This window comes from Rhinolophus sinicus, linkage group LG18, assembly GCF_036562045.2.
Source record: "Rhinolophus sinicus isolate RSC01 linkage group LG18, ASM3656204v1, whole genome shotgun sequence".
NCBI classification, from domain to species: domain Eukaryota; kingdom Metazoa; phylum Chordata; class Mammalia; order Chiroptera; family Rhinolophidae; genus Rhinolophus; species Rhinolophus sinicus.
The window spans coordinates 17,398,457-17,412,497 of NC_133767.1; the positions used below are offsets into that span (position 1 = coordinate 17,398,457).

General features: G+C 48.0%; 1 protein-coding gene and 1 pseudogene across 2 annotated transcripts; both read right to left on the reverse strand.

The window, feature by feature from the left end:
- Nucleotides 1-310: 310 nt before the first annotated feature.
- Nucleotides 311-1,743, reverse strand: NUPR1 (nuclear protein 1, transcriptional regulator). 2 transcript variants are annotated; one of them, XM_074322918.1, is made up of 4 exons: nucleotides 1,486-1,743; nucleotides 1,218-1,353; nucleotides 937-1,086; nucleotides 311-602 (listed from the first exon to the last, which is right to left on the reverse strand). In XM_074322918.1, the coding sequence occupies exons 1-4, from the start codon at nucleotides 1,595-1,597 to the stop codon at nucleotides 599-601; spliced, it is 402 nt and encodes a 133-aa protein (XP_074179019.1). In that variant the 5' UTR covers nucleotides 1,598-1,743; the 3' UTR covers nucleotides 311-598. The 2 variants fall into 2 exon arrangements, with proteins under 2 accessions (XP_074179019.1, XP_019610208.1); XM_019754649.2 differs by lacking the exon at nucleotides 1,218-1,353 and having other exon boundaries at nucleotides 1,486-1,692.
- A 5,997-nt stretch (nucleotides 1,744-7,740) lies between these two features.
- On the reverse strand, nucleotides 7,741-7,921 carry LOC141569485 (translation machinery-associated protein 7-like; annotated as a pseudogene).
- Between the last annotated feature and the right edge of the window lie 6,120 nt (nucleotides 7,922-14,041).

Below are 14,041 nucleotides of genomic sequence, written 5' to 3' on the forward strand. Positions count from 1 at the left end.
CAAGATCATTACTCTGAAAATGGCGAAGAGCTGGGGAGGGTGCTTGTTTCCTGGGCCGCATCACAAAGCAGCAGAGGAATTCCCCTGCATCCCATAAAAGACCACAGAAATGTATGCACCCAAAGACGTGCGTATTGGAGCAAACATGCAAACACACACACACCTCTACACGCTCCCACAAAACCAGAAGTCCCCCCTCCCAGGTACAGAATCAAATGCAGACGCTAACAGAAGATGCTCACTGGTCGCTGCACAGCAGACCCACACAAAACTGTGTACAAACAAAACCACACACGAGGACAAAGCAAGCTGCAGCTCTGTGCTTTGTTTATTGTCGCTGCCACCCCAAGGAGCTCCGGTTTCTTCGGTGTCTTTCTTTTGGGGCGCACCTTCGTGACTCTGCCTCTCTACTCCCTGCCTGTTGCTCCCCATTTTGCCCTTTTTCTGGGGCTGGGGGGCACTTCCTTGGTGGCCCCTCAGAGTCTCCGTGGGGTAAGTCCTGGGGATGTAGTTGGGGGCAAGCAGGCCTGGACCCCCCCAAGGGGCTTGTTCCTGCGTGGTCGTGCCTCCATCGCTGTGTGGGGTCCGTGCTCCGGCCTCATCTGGGGAAGGAAAGCAGGTAGTGAAAGGGACAGAGGCCTGGTTTCCAATTCTGCCTCTCCTCCTCACTTGTTCTGTGACTCCAGAGAAAGACCCTCCCCTCTCGGGGCCCGTTTCCCTCTCTGTAAACCAGATTTCCCTCCAGTAAGAAAGGGTCTGCAGTTCTCCCCTTTGCTCTGGTCACTAAGAAACTCAGAGTCAAATGTATGTCGCGTTTTATTCTATGTTGAGACAACCCTTTTTTGATGCCTCCTCCCTACCCGACCACGCACACTCAGCCCTGGCCTTTGGAGGGAGAGGCTCCCCCACAGGTCCTCTGAGCCCTGGAGCCCTTACCTCCAGCTCTGTCTCAGAGCTGTGCCTTCTGCTTTTTCCGCTCCGTATTCTGAAGCTTGGTCACCAGCTTCCTCTCGTGCCCACCAGGGCTGGGGTGGTTGGTGTGGGCAGCAGCTTCTCTCTTGGTACGACCTTTCCGGCCTCCCGCTCCTGGGAACAAAGGCAAGAGCCAGAGGTGAGGTGGCTGGAGGCGTGATGAGAAGCCTCAGAGGAGAGGTGGGGGTTCAGGGTGCAGCAGTGGAAAGCACTTGGGTTGGGGTAGGGAGTTGCAGGGTGGTCACCACATAGCTCTGGGGCAGTCATCGTCCTTCTTTCCCCATCTGAGAAATGAGGGCCCCCAGGTGATCTGTTGTTTCTCCAACTTTCTAGGCATGTGTGAGGCCCCATGCTGAGTGGATGAGGGGTCCAGGGAACAGGCTGGAAAAGGGTGAGGGGTGGGGAGAAGTCCAAGGAGGGGTCGTAATGTGAAGGGTGGGGGGTGTCAGACCATTTGTAGGGAGTGGGCGTCAGAAGTGGAAGGACCAGGAAGATGGCAGGGCCAGGCCTTACCCAGGTAAGAATGAGCCAGGCTGTAGAGGTCGTACTCATCCAGGCTGGGGTCTTCGTCCTCAGAGCCTGGGGGCTGCTGGGATGGGCTGGCTGCTTTGGGGAAGGTGGCCATCAGGTCTGGCTTACTCTCACTGTCTCTCTCTCTCTCTCTCTCTAGCCTTCTAAAGCTTTGTTTGTGTCTGATCTCCTGACGGTTCACTTGATCCAATTTATAAGGCCACGTCTCTTCCTCAGCCTGCAGTTTGGCTCCAACCCCTCAGGTCCTGCCTGATGCAATCTGGCCCTTTCCCAGAACCAGTCACGAGAGGAAAAAAGAGTGAGTCTCAGCCCCCCTTGCCTCCTCCCTCTCACTGGGGCTGTCCAGCTGGTATTTTCCACAGAGGAGATCCCCACCCCTCAGGGAGCAGGAGGAAAACGACCAGGGATCCTGGTCAGCGAGACCAAGGGCCTCACCTGGCCCACCCATTCCTGTCCATCTCCTGCCCTCTGCCACGTGCCCCCTCCACGCTTGGGGTCATGGCCACACAGCTGACCCTCACTTCCACCATAATTCTGGCTCAGATTCAGGACCGTGGTGGCAGAGTCTGGAGGGAAGGCTATGGGGAGAGGATAGCAACATACTATGTGCTAGGTCAGTGGTTCTTCTCCCTGTCACACCCAACACTCCTTTTTATAAGAAATATCTTGGAAAGCCCCCTTACTATCCTGAACTGGGCCCCTGGGTCATTTTCCTCATCTGAGAGGGAGGCCAGCAGAGGGGTTAAAAGTGCAGATCCCAAAGCCAGATCTGAAGCCCCTGACCCACTACTTCCTGTGTGACCCCAGAAAAGTCACTTCACCTCTCTGTGCCTCAGTTTTCTCCTCTGTAAAATGAGGCTGCTAATACTTGTATCCACCTCCCAGAGTGGGTGAGAGGATCAAATGAGATACTACATGGAAAGGCCCTGGCAACAGTGCCTGGTACAGTGTAAGCTGTGCTATGTAAGAGTTAATTGCATAATTTCCAAACAACTCAGTGGAATGCCCTCCCTGTAATGTAAAGGAGACAGAAAAGGAAATTAATATATAATAAAATAATATCTATTTCAAAACACCGATATACCGAAGTAGAAGGCATTATGAAGTAAGCCGATGTTTGTACCCCTTTAATAATGAATTAAAGGAAGGGGTTCGGATAAGAAACACGTGAAAGTGGAATTTTCCACTCTTGCCGGAAGGCTCTGCCTGTGGGTCCTGTGGCCCCACGGAAGCCACACCCTCAGTTGCCCACTCAAGCCTCAGCGGAGGCGTCTGTACCAGCTCCCAGCTCCCACGGTCGGGGGCAGGGAAGGAAGCTTTTTTCGTCTTCTTTTTCCTTTTAAACTCTGTGGTTTCCAACACAACCTGACCCTGTCAGCCCAGCCCAGAAGTTCATTCTCTGCTCACACCCCCCACTCAGCTGTGAGCCTATTGAAACACTATTCCATCTTAAACTTACCTAAACCCCATCCTTCCCCAAGCTCTATAACAACCCAGTTTTGTCCTCTGTTTAAGGAGAAGTGGCATTCGGCTGGCATGTCTCCCTGGCCTGAGCCGGAATTCAATTTAGCTTTTGTTTTCCAGATTTGGGTGATCTGTAAGTTCTTTAATATCCAAGAAATGAAAAGACAGGAGGACAGGAATAAAAACAGAGCTGGGATAATAATAACAGAACAGATGTTAAGGAGAAAAATAACCTTAATTTAAACAAAGATAGCACACCGAGACAAGTTAAGGTGGAGACAATTAGGAAATACTGTGTTCTTGCCAAGTAGTGGCTTTATCACTCAGTAGCAAATAATTCCGTCATGACATCGGACGGGGTAGGTTCTAGGCTCAGTTTTTTCGCTTCATGAATGTCTAGCAGGACCGTCAGATGTTGTGCTGGACGTGAGACAATTCTGTGTGCAACTGTCTTGTTCTGCCTCCTTTGTGACAACCAAGAAATCCCACAAATTCCCGAGCTGCCCCTAGAGGGCGGTCTTTCACGCATTCGCTTCGCCACTGGGACCGGAGGTTCCTAATGACATCTGGGCCCACTTCTGAGTTTGTTCCTCTGTAAAGGCAGGATAACGACAGGGCTCAGTGTGTGACAGGGCTTTGCCCACAGTCGGGCACGTGGGGTACCGCAATGCCACCCCCCCACACGTTCTTCAAAGAAGGAAACCCAACGCTGGGAGAGCAGCTTGCTCAAGGTCAGGCGGCTGGTGCGTGGGGAAGGAACCCTCCCCCAGTCTACCTGATCTGTTTCCGGGCTCGTTCTAAGTCAACACAGCTGGCCAAACACTGGCACGGGTTTGGCAGCTGTGTGTGGAGGCCACCTGTCAAGAATTCCTGTAGAACAGTCCCTGCTTTGGACCACCTGGGGAGCAGAGGACGCACAGAACTGAGTACCACGTGGGATCGGTGAGCTCCGCGCCATGGGGGAGGGATATTTAGCAAATCAGTGTGCATGCCTGTCCAGAATATAACACACCCACTTATCCTATACCCCATCCCCCTGATGTTACAGTAGTACCTCAGTTTTCCAACGTGTTGGTTGAACATTTTGGTTTACGAACCCCATAAAACCAGAAGTAAATGCTTCGGTTTTCGAACATACCTCCGAAGTCGAAGGTGTCATGCGGATTCCGCTGAGTGCAAGATCCTGAGGCCTAGCTGTCTGCTGTTTTCCAAAGTTTCAGAACTCGAACGGTCTTCTGGAATGTATTACGTTCAAAAACTGGGTGTGGGGACAGTGTCCCAGAGAGCACTTCCCAGGCTCTCAGCCTCACATGGAAAGGTGCTGGCTCGATTAGTAGATGGCCATCAGCTGTGACTAATTGGCCATCAGCTGTGACTGGTTGGCCATTAGCCACTGATACAACTATTGTGACTGTGCTGGTTGGTTGGTTGGTAGGCAGAAAAGCGTACGGCAGATTGCAGATCATGTGGTTCCTCCTTCCTGTGTCTCACCCAGCTGCCAGTGAGACTGGGGTGCAGGAAGATTCCCCTTGTTGGGGTACTGGCAGATGTTTGTTTTTGTATCTCCAACCCAGCCGCCAGCGAGAATATGGTGGTATGACACCCTAAGTGTCCATCAGTAGGTGACTGATCAGCCTCCTTCTGTGAAATACTCTGTAGCCATTAAAAAGAATAATGTCTCTAGCTCTGAAGAGAAAGTTGTCCATAATACATCGTTGAATGAAAAAAGCATGTTGAAGAACGTTACGTACACTATAATCCTAGTTTTTGCATTAAATGTATTGAAATAAGACATAACTGTAATACATTGTTTTCAGCATAGTAAGGGTGTCACCCATTTCTCCTGGTTACTAAGGAAGATAGATGATGGCCCGATGAAACAATGCTAGAAGAATCTAGAGTAGTACATTTTATTACTGGAAGTCTCCCCAGAGATCAGCAAATGGACCCCCATTTAACAGATGAGGAAGTAAGGACCAGAGAGGCTAGCATTCTCCACTCTACAGGTGTTCAGGGAACTCACCATAAAGCAGACACTTGCTCGGTGCTGGGTTATAAAAGTAAGCAGAACATGACACGCGTACTCGAGGGGCTCACGACAGGCCATCGGCTGGTGGTGCGTGTTCAATTGCAAGGTGCACCTAACCCAGGCTTGTGAGCAACTCCCAGAGAAGGTCATGTGTGAGCTGACCTGGGAGAGATGAGCAGAAGCCAGATAGACCAGGAGGTCATGAAACAGTGTCCCGGGAAGGCCAAGGAGAGGAAATGCATAGTGCATTTAGTTAATCAAAGGAGTTGGAGTACGGGGAATTCTACTCCTGGATTCAGGAGACCATAGTCTCTTGTCCCCTAATTCAGTGCGACTGAAGCAGGGGCCCAGCGGGGACCCTGCAATAGGAGCCGGCTGTGTCCCTGGCTTCCCTTTTCCTGAGCCTGTGGCTTGAGCTCTGGATGCCTCTGGGATGCCCTGCCCTCATCCGGGCTCGTAATTAATGCCTGTATCCTTGTTAATTGCAAACCCGATTGCTCAGCACTCTTCCCAGGCTACTCCCATCACCATTCCCAGATCGCAGATGCCACCAAAGCGTTACAATGACAGAGAGAGGCACTGCGAAGAACAGACTGTCATGCGTCTCTGGGAGAAAGCCCTGATTTCCTTTTAAATACCCCCAAGCCGGTCTGAGAACGTTAAGGCAGTTTGGAGGCGTTAACCTGCTGCCTCCTCCGAGTACCGGCGCTCTGAAAATAAACACTTATTCCAAATAGCCCAGTTCCTGTGTCGGGCTATTGGCTGAGCAGCAGGCAGCTTGAACCCTGGACTCGGTTGCCCTCTGGTTTCACTATAATTAAAATACTAGGTACCTGTCTCTCTAGGTCGATAGACCAATATGTGATGACTCAGCACATCTAGCGATATTCTGGCATAGGCAAGAGGAAGCATACGTGGCTTGTGCTTACCCAGGTACAGACATTAAGGTTTTCCAAACCCTGCTGCTTAAAATATCTCTTTAGAGGAATAATCACTTCACAGTATAGATTTCCATTTAAGCTAAAATGTTTATATCAATTGGGTCATGCCCTAGAGGTCTTACATCTGGAAGGGACTTTAAGGGGTCATTTTGTCAGTAGCGGGAGGAGGGCAGGGGGAGCAACCCAACACTCTAACGCAGGCCCCAAAATGGGTCATTTTCTGTAAATTAGCCAAAATCATCTGCTTTTTATTATCACATCAATTCTCAACAATGTCATTAATAAAATATGCCTCCCGCCTTGGCAAACTGCTCCTACAGACCCCTCACCCCTTCGGTTCCTAGGGCACTTAGTATACACCTGTACACAAGTAAAGAACAGAAAGAAATGGACTTTAAAAATATCTGAAGTATCCATATTAGCCATCTATTCAGCTCATATAACCATACAGTCTCCATTCAATTTCCAATGGTAAACATAGCTTGAGTAATCAAAAATACATACATACAAAAAACTCCCAACAGGGGCAGCCGGATGGCTCAGTTGGGTAGAACACGAGCTCTGAACAACAGGGTGGCCAGTTTGATTCCCACATGGGCCAGTGAGCTGTGCCTTCCACAACCAGAATGAAGACAACAAGCTGCCGCTGAGCTTCCGGAGGGGCAGCCCCATAGCTCAGTTGGTTAGAGTGTGAGTTCTCAACAACAAGGTTGCCAGTTCAATTCCCGCCTGGGATGGTGGGCTGTGCCCCCTGCAACTAAAGATTGGAAACAATGACTGGACTTGGAGCTGAGCTGCGCCCTCCTGAACTAGATTGAAGGACAATGACTTGGAGCTAATGGGCCCTGGAGAAGGAACACACTGTTCCCCAATATTCCCCAATAACATTTATATTAAGAAAATAAAAAACCTCAACATTTATCTTCCTAAGAATATAATGTTTTAGGAAGAGTCTCAATGAAGAGTCTCATCTCCTCAAGTCTCAAATCCATTTCCAGCCGGGGCCACTGGCGTCTGATGTCCGATGTTTACAGGGTCACTAGGACCAGTCCTCACTGCCCTTCTCTGCTGGGCAGTCTGGCATGTGCTTGGTGGAAAAAACACCAAGGAGTTGTAAATATCCTGCTGTATGTCAATATCATACTAAATTTTGATGAAGGTCTCCTGGACAGGTAACAGTCCTTGACTGTATGTATAAATGCCAATCCAGGTTTCATACAATCTGGCTGACTTTCTGTGGAACACACCTGGATGGTGATGTACCTCTGGGGCCCCCTGTGCAGTACCCATCTTCAAAGGTGGCATCCTGGGGAATGACAAGAGAATGCCTGGGGTGCATCAGGGTGAGCTTTAAGCGCTGCTTGGTGCTTTATTCAATCTAAAATATTACTCCATGCTTACAGAGGAAAATCTATTCAAATAATCTCTTGCTGGGGATGGCCAGCTCCTTGCAGGTTGAGCAGGTGGTGGGAGAGTGGGGCACAGCTGGGGGTGAGGGCAATGGGATGTGTACCCAGCTCTCCATAGTGGTTATATCTGGGATGGGGATTGTGGAGAATTTTCACTTTCTCCATTATAGATTCTAGATCTCTGCAATGTTTGACTTATTCACTGTGTATACCTATTTTAGAAGGGGGAGGAACAATTGTTTTTTTCGCAAAAGTTTATTCTTCAATGTATAAAAGGCTCCAAAGCAATACTTCGTTCTAGCCATAGGTGGCAAAAGGTGTTATGGCAGGGAATCCAAATCTTGAAACAAGAGTGGAATTAAGGGTCACCATTGTTCCAGGCACAAGGAACAGCTCACTTTGGGCCAGATTTCTTAATTCCACCTGTGGTCAGAGGGACCTTCCCCAAAGCCTTCACTTCCGGCTCAATGTTCTTCTCCTCTTTTTGTTTCTGCTTGAATGCCTTCTAGTCCTTCCTAGTCCTTCCCCTTGGGCTACTTCAGGGGTTTCTTCTTGCCGCCTTCTCATCCAGACATGGCCCCTGCCACCCCTTCCCCAGACCCTGCCACCAGAAGCCAAAAAGCAATTTTCAAAAGTTAATTTATTTCATCCCATCCTCCATGGGGGTCCATGCATACTATGCCACCTTCTGATAGGGCTTCTTCTGTGTGTTGGGGACAAATACCATTAAATGTGAATGGTTACACTTTTCCCCATCTACCTGCCATGGGAGGCAGATGCTAAGGAAGAGGCTTCTCTAGAGGCTTCTCTGTTTTGCTCAAGTGGATAATGGATGGGTATGAACAGGAACAAGCAGAGAGATGGGAAGCTGGCTTTATGTAGAGGGTGCCTGAAGCCCCCACGCAAAAAGCCAATTCTGAAGGGAGAGGAGGGAGAGACGTGAGTATTGCCCTCAGCCGTGGAGCTCCGTGAAGGGAGGGACTTGAAAAGGGAATCTTAGGAAGTTGTGCAATGTAACTCCCTCCGTGTGTCCTGGAGAGACCTTTAGTAAAGACCCCTGTGACTTCTCAATGCTCTTTGAAAAAGCATTGCAGATGTGATGATCTGAAGCGATGAGCCTTAATAGACCAGGAAGCCCCAGGTTTCTTTGACAGGCTGTGGCTCGCTCACGGGAAGGGACGGTGCTGCCCCCCCCCCCCCAAAGAAAGTGTCTAGTCAGCTCCTCACCTCTAACTCTCCCCATGTGACTCGGCAGAGCCCTGGTTTATACCTCAGTCTCTTGTGAGTTGCATCAGTGCAAGTCTATCCTAAGAGGTTGCTGACAGAATGGAATTTCTGGTCCTGCAGAATTGCAGACCCAGTTCTGTAGCAGTCACCCCAGCAAGATGCTGTCCCCTCAATGGCCCTCCCTGAGCAGAGATGACATCTTTATTTACTCTTTCATCTAACAAATCTTTATATTATTGGACAGGCACTAGGCTAAGTGGTAAAGACAGTGATGAGCATAAACAGAGCTGAGCCCAGTCTTCATGGAATTTGTTACGTCCGGGAGGAGGGGTAGGACAGACACGAATCAAATTATGACACAAACAAATGTAAAATTGTCACAATTCCAGGAGGTCTACACTTGCTTCGAGAGACTGTCACAGAAGGATTTGGTGCGTTCAGGGAGATCTGAAGATGAGGAGGAGATACGGAGGGACAGAGGGGAGGAAGAAGTGCTCCCAGCAGCCTTTGCAGAGGCTGCGGGAGGATGGACGTGGCAGGTATGAGAGACCTGGACTGGAGAGGCTGAAAGGGATTGGAAGAGAAGGAGGCGTGGCAAAAGACAGGGGTGTCAGAGTATAAACACATTTGCATTTTAAGAAGATCTCTGTGGCCAGAATGGTTGAGGGGAGACAATTTAAGAGGCTATTATTCCTCCGTCCCATTATGGGGTATACACCCCAGAAAAATCCCCACACAGGCCACAAGGGGGCATGCATGAGGCGTCCACTGCGGCATTGTTTGTAGTAACCAGCAGATGGAGGCAATTTTCAGGTCCTGTGGTTCTGAACAACTAAAATGTGGTGCCCATTATGAAACGTTGCACAATTGTTCTAAGTAACAGACTATGCATACACACAGCAACAAGAACAGGTCTTAAAAGCATGGTGCTGTGTGGAAAGAGTAAGAAATAGAGTGAGGTTTATAACACAGTACCATACAGGTAAATTAAAAATACGTGCACACTAAACAACACACGTTTCCAAAGACACACACACCACCGGGGAAGGTGGCAGGCGTGGAGAAAAGAGATAAAAGGCCACACATACATAAAACAAGAGAGAGGCCGTGCAGACTCCAATGATGATAGTATGCTATAAAGTGAGCAATGGGTAACTCAACCTCTGCATTTGGGATTTAAGAAAATAAAAAAGCTTTTGCAGTTGTTCAGGCAAGAACAGAAGCACCTTGGTCTAGGGTGGATGTGGTGGAGATTAAAAGTGGATGGACTATGTGATATGAATGAATTCATGTAAAACAGTTCATCAGTGCCAACATAGTTAAGTGCCCACAAATGTGAGCTGTTCTTATTTTTACATTGCAGACACTTAGCGATGGGTGAAATATAGGAGGGGAGACAAGGGGTGACGTCAAAGACAACTCCCAGGTGCTTTCGTGCCATTGTCGCACAGTGGGAAGTGAGAAAATGAAACGTGAGGACAACTCTTTTCGAGGAATTTGGATGTGAAGGGGAAGACAGAGCTATTCCTTACATATGGACGATATCTAAAACATTTTTAAAAAATGAATCGAGTAATACGTATTTATTGTAGAAACATCAGAAATTACAGATAAATTCAAACAAGAGGTTGTGACCCCCAAATCTCTCCTGTGGAGCAACTAAGGGTGATATTTGATATTCAGGAGAAATGGCTCCTGAGAGCTTTACAAATGCAAACTTTGTGAGACCCCTGCTATTATAGAATAAGCCTCATACACATAAAATGCAGGATATAGAGCCAAGACGGGGGGAATGCTTGTGCCATTCATTGAGATAGACGCCACAGACAGAAAAGCAAGCTTGATGAACGAAAATGATGTGTGAAGTTTCCGGCTGAAACGGTTTGTATTGAAATTTGAGATTCTTCTAATGAATACAAAAATATTGGGGTTCTGTTATGTGCCAGACTCTGTGCTAGGTGCTGGGAATACGTAGGTGAACAAAACAGACAATCTTAACCTGGGTTGGCCAGTGTATCACGTAATCAAGCAAATAAACATATAATCATAAATTTTGGTAGGGGTCATGTAAGAAATTATAAGATACTAGCATGTAAACTATAGCTAAATGCTCACATCTTAACATGTTCCTGGGGAGGTTCCCTAAAAGCGCGATTTCCGGGTCAGTAGATTTGCTTGTTTTTTTACTTTTTTTTTTTTTTAATTTTTAAATAGACTTTAGAGCCGTTTGACGTTCACAGCAAAATTGAGGCAAGAGTTCTCATATACCCACTGATCCCCCTCAATCAACAATCTGCTTATTTTCGTTTTTTAAAAACTTATTTTACAGAGGCTCTGGGGGAATGGGAGAGGATACTGAAAACACACAGGGACCCTGGTTTGTTAAAATAAGGTTCAGCTTTCGAGTCGGGAAGTGTGCAAAGTAAAAACTACATTTCCCAACAGGCAGCGCTGCACATCACTGAGGATAGACGGCGCACGCGTAGAGGGGGAGTCCTGGGAGCTGCGACTTAGCTCATAAAAAGGGAAAAGTGTGGTTCTGGACCTGCCGCGAATCTTCGAGCGCAAGCGCGTTACTACCCGCTGTCGTTGAAAAGCGTGGAGAGAGTCGCAGTTTCCAGCGCGACGCGCTTGCTCCAGCCGTGACTCGGTAGGTGGGGATGGGTCGCGATCTGGAGCCCCAGGAGGAGAGCGGGAGCGCAGGACCGGGATCCACCGTCAGCGGGCCGGTTTCCGGGCCTCGCGGCCTGGGCTCTGCGCACGCGCCCTGGTCCCCCGGGGGAGAGGTGGGGCTCCGGGAGGCGGGGTCTGCGCGTGCGCCCCTCAGTCCCGCGACCCTGGGAAGCGCAGCTGGCGGAGCTTGTCGCGGAGGCCGGCCAAGGTGGGATGCTTAGCCCAGGTGCGAGAAGGCGGGGTTTGATGATGGGCCCCGCACTCCCGCAGGTTTATTACATGCTCAAGGTGTGCCCTTCACAAAACAACCTCATGCCCCCTCCATGTGCTTCCAGGTGCCGTCCCTCATCTCGCTGCCTGTTTGCAGCCCACGCTTCCGTCTTTCCTCACTAGCACCCTTTTCCGAGTCTCTTTTTAACCCCCTCCAGTCAGGCCTTGTCCCCACCATTTGTCAAAGCCGCCAATGCTCTCTAAGTCGCCGCATTCAGGGTTAAGTTCATTCTCCGCCCCACTGCAGTACTTGAATCGCCGTCTTCGTTTGGCTTGGGGAGCATTCTCGTCCTTAGCCTCGGCTCCCTCTGGCCTCTGCCGGTTCCTGCCCCTCCGCCTTCACTGGTTGCACTGCCCCCACGCCTCACCCTAATCTTTGCGTTCGCTTCCTAGCAGTCACCCATTTCAAGGCTTTAAATACCAATACCATCTGTTGTGCCAACGCTGAAGTTTCCGTCTTCAACCCAGTGCTGTACCTTGAACTCCAGGTTCTTATATGCAGCTCTCACGTGACATCCCTTAAATGACTGACATTTTGAGTTTTCCCCATCCCCTTCCCCGGTCTTCCTGTTCTTTCAGTTGCTCAGGCCAAACACCTTGAGTTATTCTTGGTGTCTTTTGCTTCTCCTCTCCCCTACTCCATCCATAGATTAGCACATATTTTATCCCTGAAGTTTTGAAGTTTTACTACTGGGTGTTTCACTGTCGATATTTTCTTTGGCACTTGGTTAGTCCTTTCTGCCTTAAATTTGTGTTTTCGGTTCGTTGACATTCTCTGTCATTATTGAGATGGATCCATTCATCTATATTCTGTCCTATATGTCCCTTTTAGAGTGTTTCTTTCACCTGTAGGTAAGTATATGGAACTGTTTGTTTAATATCTGTGTTCCTTCCTTGGCTGGAAGTTTCCTTAGAGCAAAGCAGGAACTGGGTGTCTCTCACTGCTGGCAGAGAGTAGGTGCTTAGTAAATATTATTAAGTAAATGAATTTAGAAAAGGGGAAGTACCTCTTCTCCATAGGTGGGAAGTAGACAATCCCTCTTACAGTATGTAGGTAGCAAGTCATTGTTTTCGGGGGTCAGGGAAAAGATATTGAATAGCCCAGCTTCAGAATCGTTTATAACTTGAAAGACTGTTTTAAGAGGTTTCCAAGATTCAGTTCAGCAATCTGTTTTGAGGACCTAGTAGTTGCTAGGAATGTAAAATGAATAAAACTACATCTCACTCTTATAAGAGCTCATGGTTTGGCAGGAGAGACAAGTAAAACAATTAGTCTCTTGGTGTGTATGTGACAAGTGCAAGAATGAAAGTGTGTGTACGGTGCTTTGGAAGGTTTGATTGCCCTTGGCAATGGGGCAGATGCGAGGGGCCTGGGGCGGTCAGACCCTTCTGCCCTTCTTTTCTGGAGTAAGCAGCTTTGTTCTTTTACCTCAGCGTGCCGTACAAATACCACGTGCTCTGTGTGCCATGGTGTGAAAAAGGGTGGCAAGTACCGCTGTAACAGTGTTAACATTGCTGCTGTTTGATTTGGACCTGGAAAGATGAGTAAATTGGAGAGACCCAGAGGAGAAGAAAGGGAAGGATTAAAGGGCATCTCTGGCAGGCATACCAGTTTGGGCAGGCGTAACAGAAGCATGCAAGTCTGCTTGTTTGGGCTGGAGGCACTGGACTTGTACAGTAGGACCAGTAGGACAGGACTGTTTGAGAGCTGTTGCCCAGGCTCTGAAGCAAATGCCTTGAAAGTGTTTTGGAAACCAGAGTGTCCGTTTTCTAAATACCTGGCCCAACCACAAGGCACCCTGTTCTCAGTGGGTAGGTCCATTTACAGTCCGTAGGTTTAGCCACCAATTTTCTGAAGCTGGAAGTGGAGACATAAGTCACAGGCCATGTTTTCTGATTTCTTAGTTTGTATACAAAGATTCTTATGAAGGTTTAAAATATGAATCTCATTTAGAGGTTTGATGAACTATCTGCATTGGAAACAAATGTTTAATGTATGTCACTTCAGGATTTGTGGTCACTGTATCCATGAAGTGGAACGTGAACCAGGAGTTACACGTTGATATTAAAGGCTGTTTGAGTCCTGAAAGCTTAGGTGTAGTGTCAGACAAATCTGGATTTGGATCCTTCCTCTGCCACTTGTTACTTGCATGACCTTGCTAAAATCATTTATTTGTCCAAGATGCAAGTTACCACAATACTAACTCTTTTGCTGCGACATTTGGATATATTTTCCTGTGGCTTGCCCTATCAACAACAAAGATGTGTTTTGTATGCCATATTGTGTAACATTTTGTAATAAAATTTTTATGTCATCAATGCCATTAGGTTCTAATTTGTCTATACTTAAATCTATACTTAAATCTCATTGATGCCACTTAGTACGTTTTGAATATTTTTTGCTAAAATTCAATATAATGGTAAATGTATTACCATTAACAGGTTTAAAATAAAAATAATGTCATTTACGTACAAAGCAACTCAAAATGTTATTAAATGCGTAAAATAGTCAAAGTATCAACTTT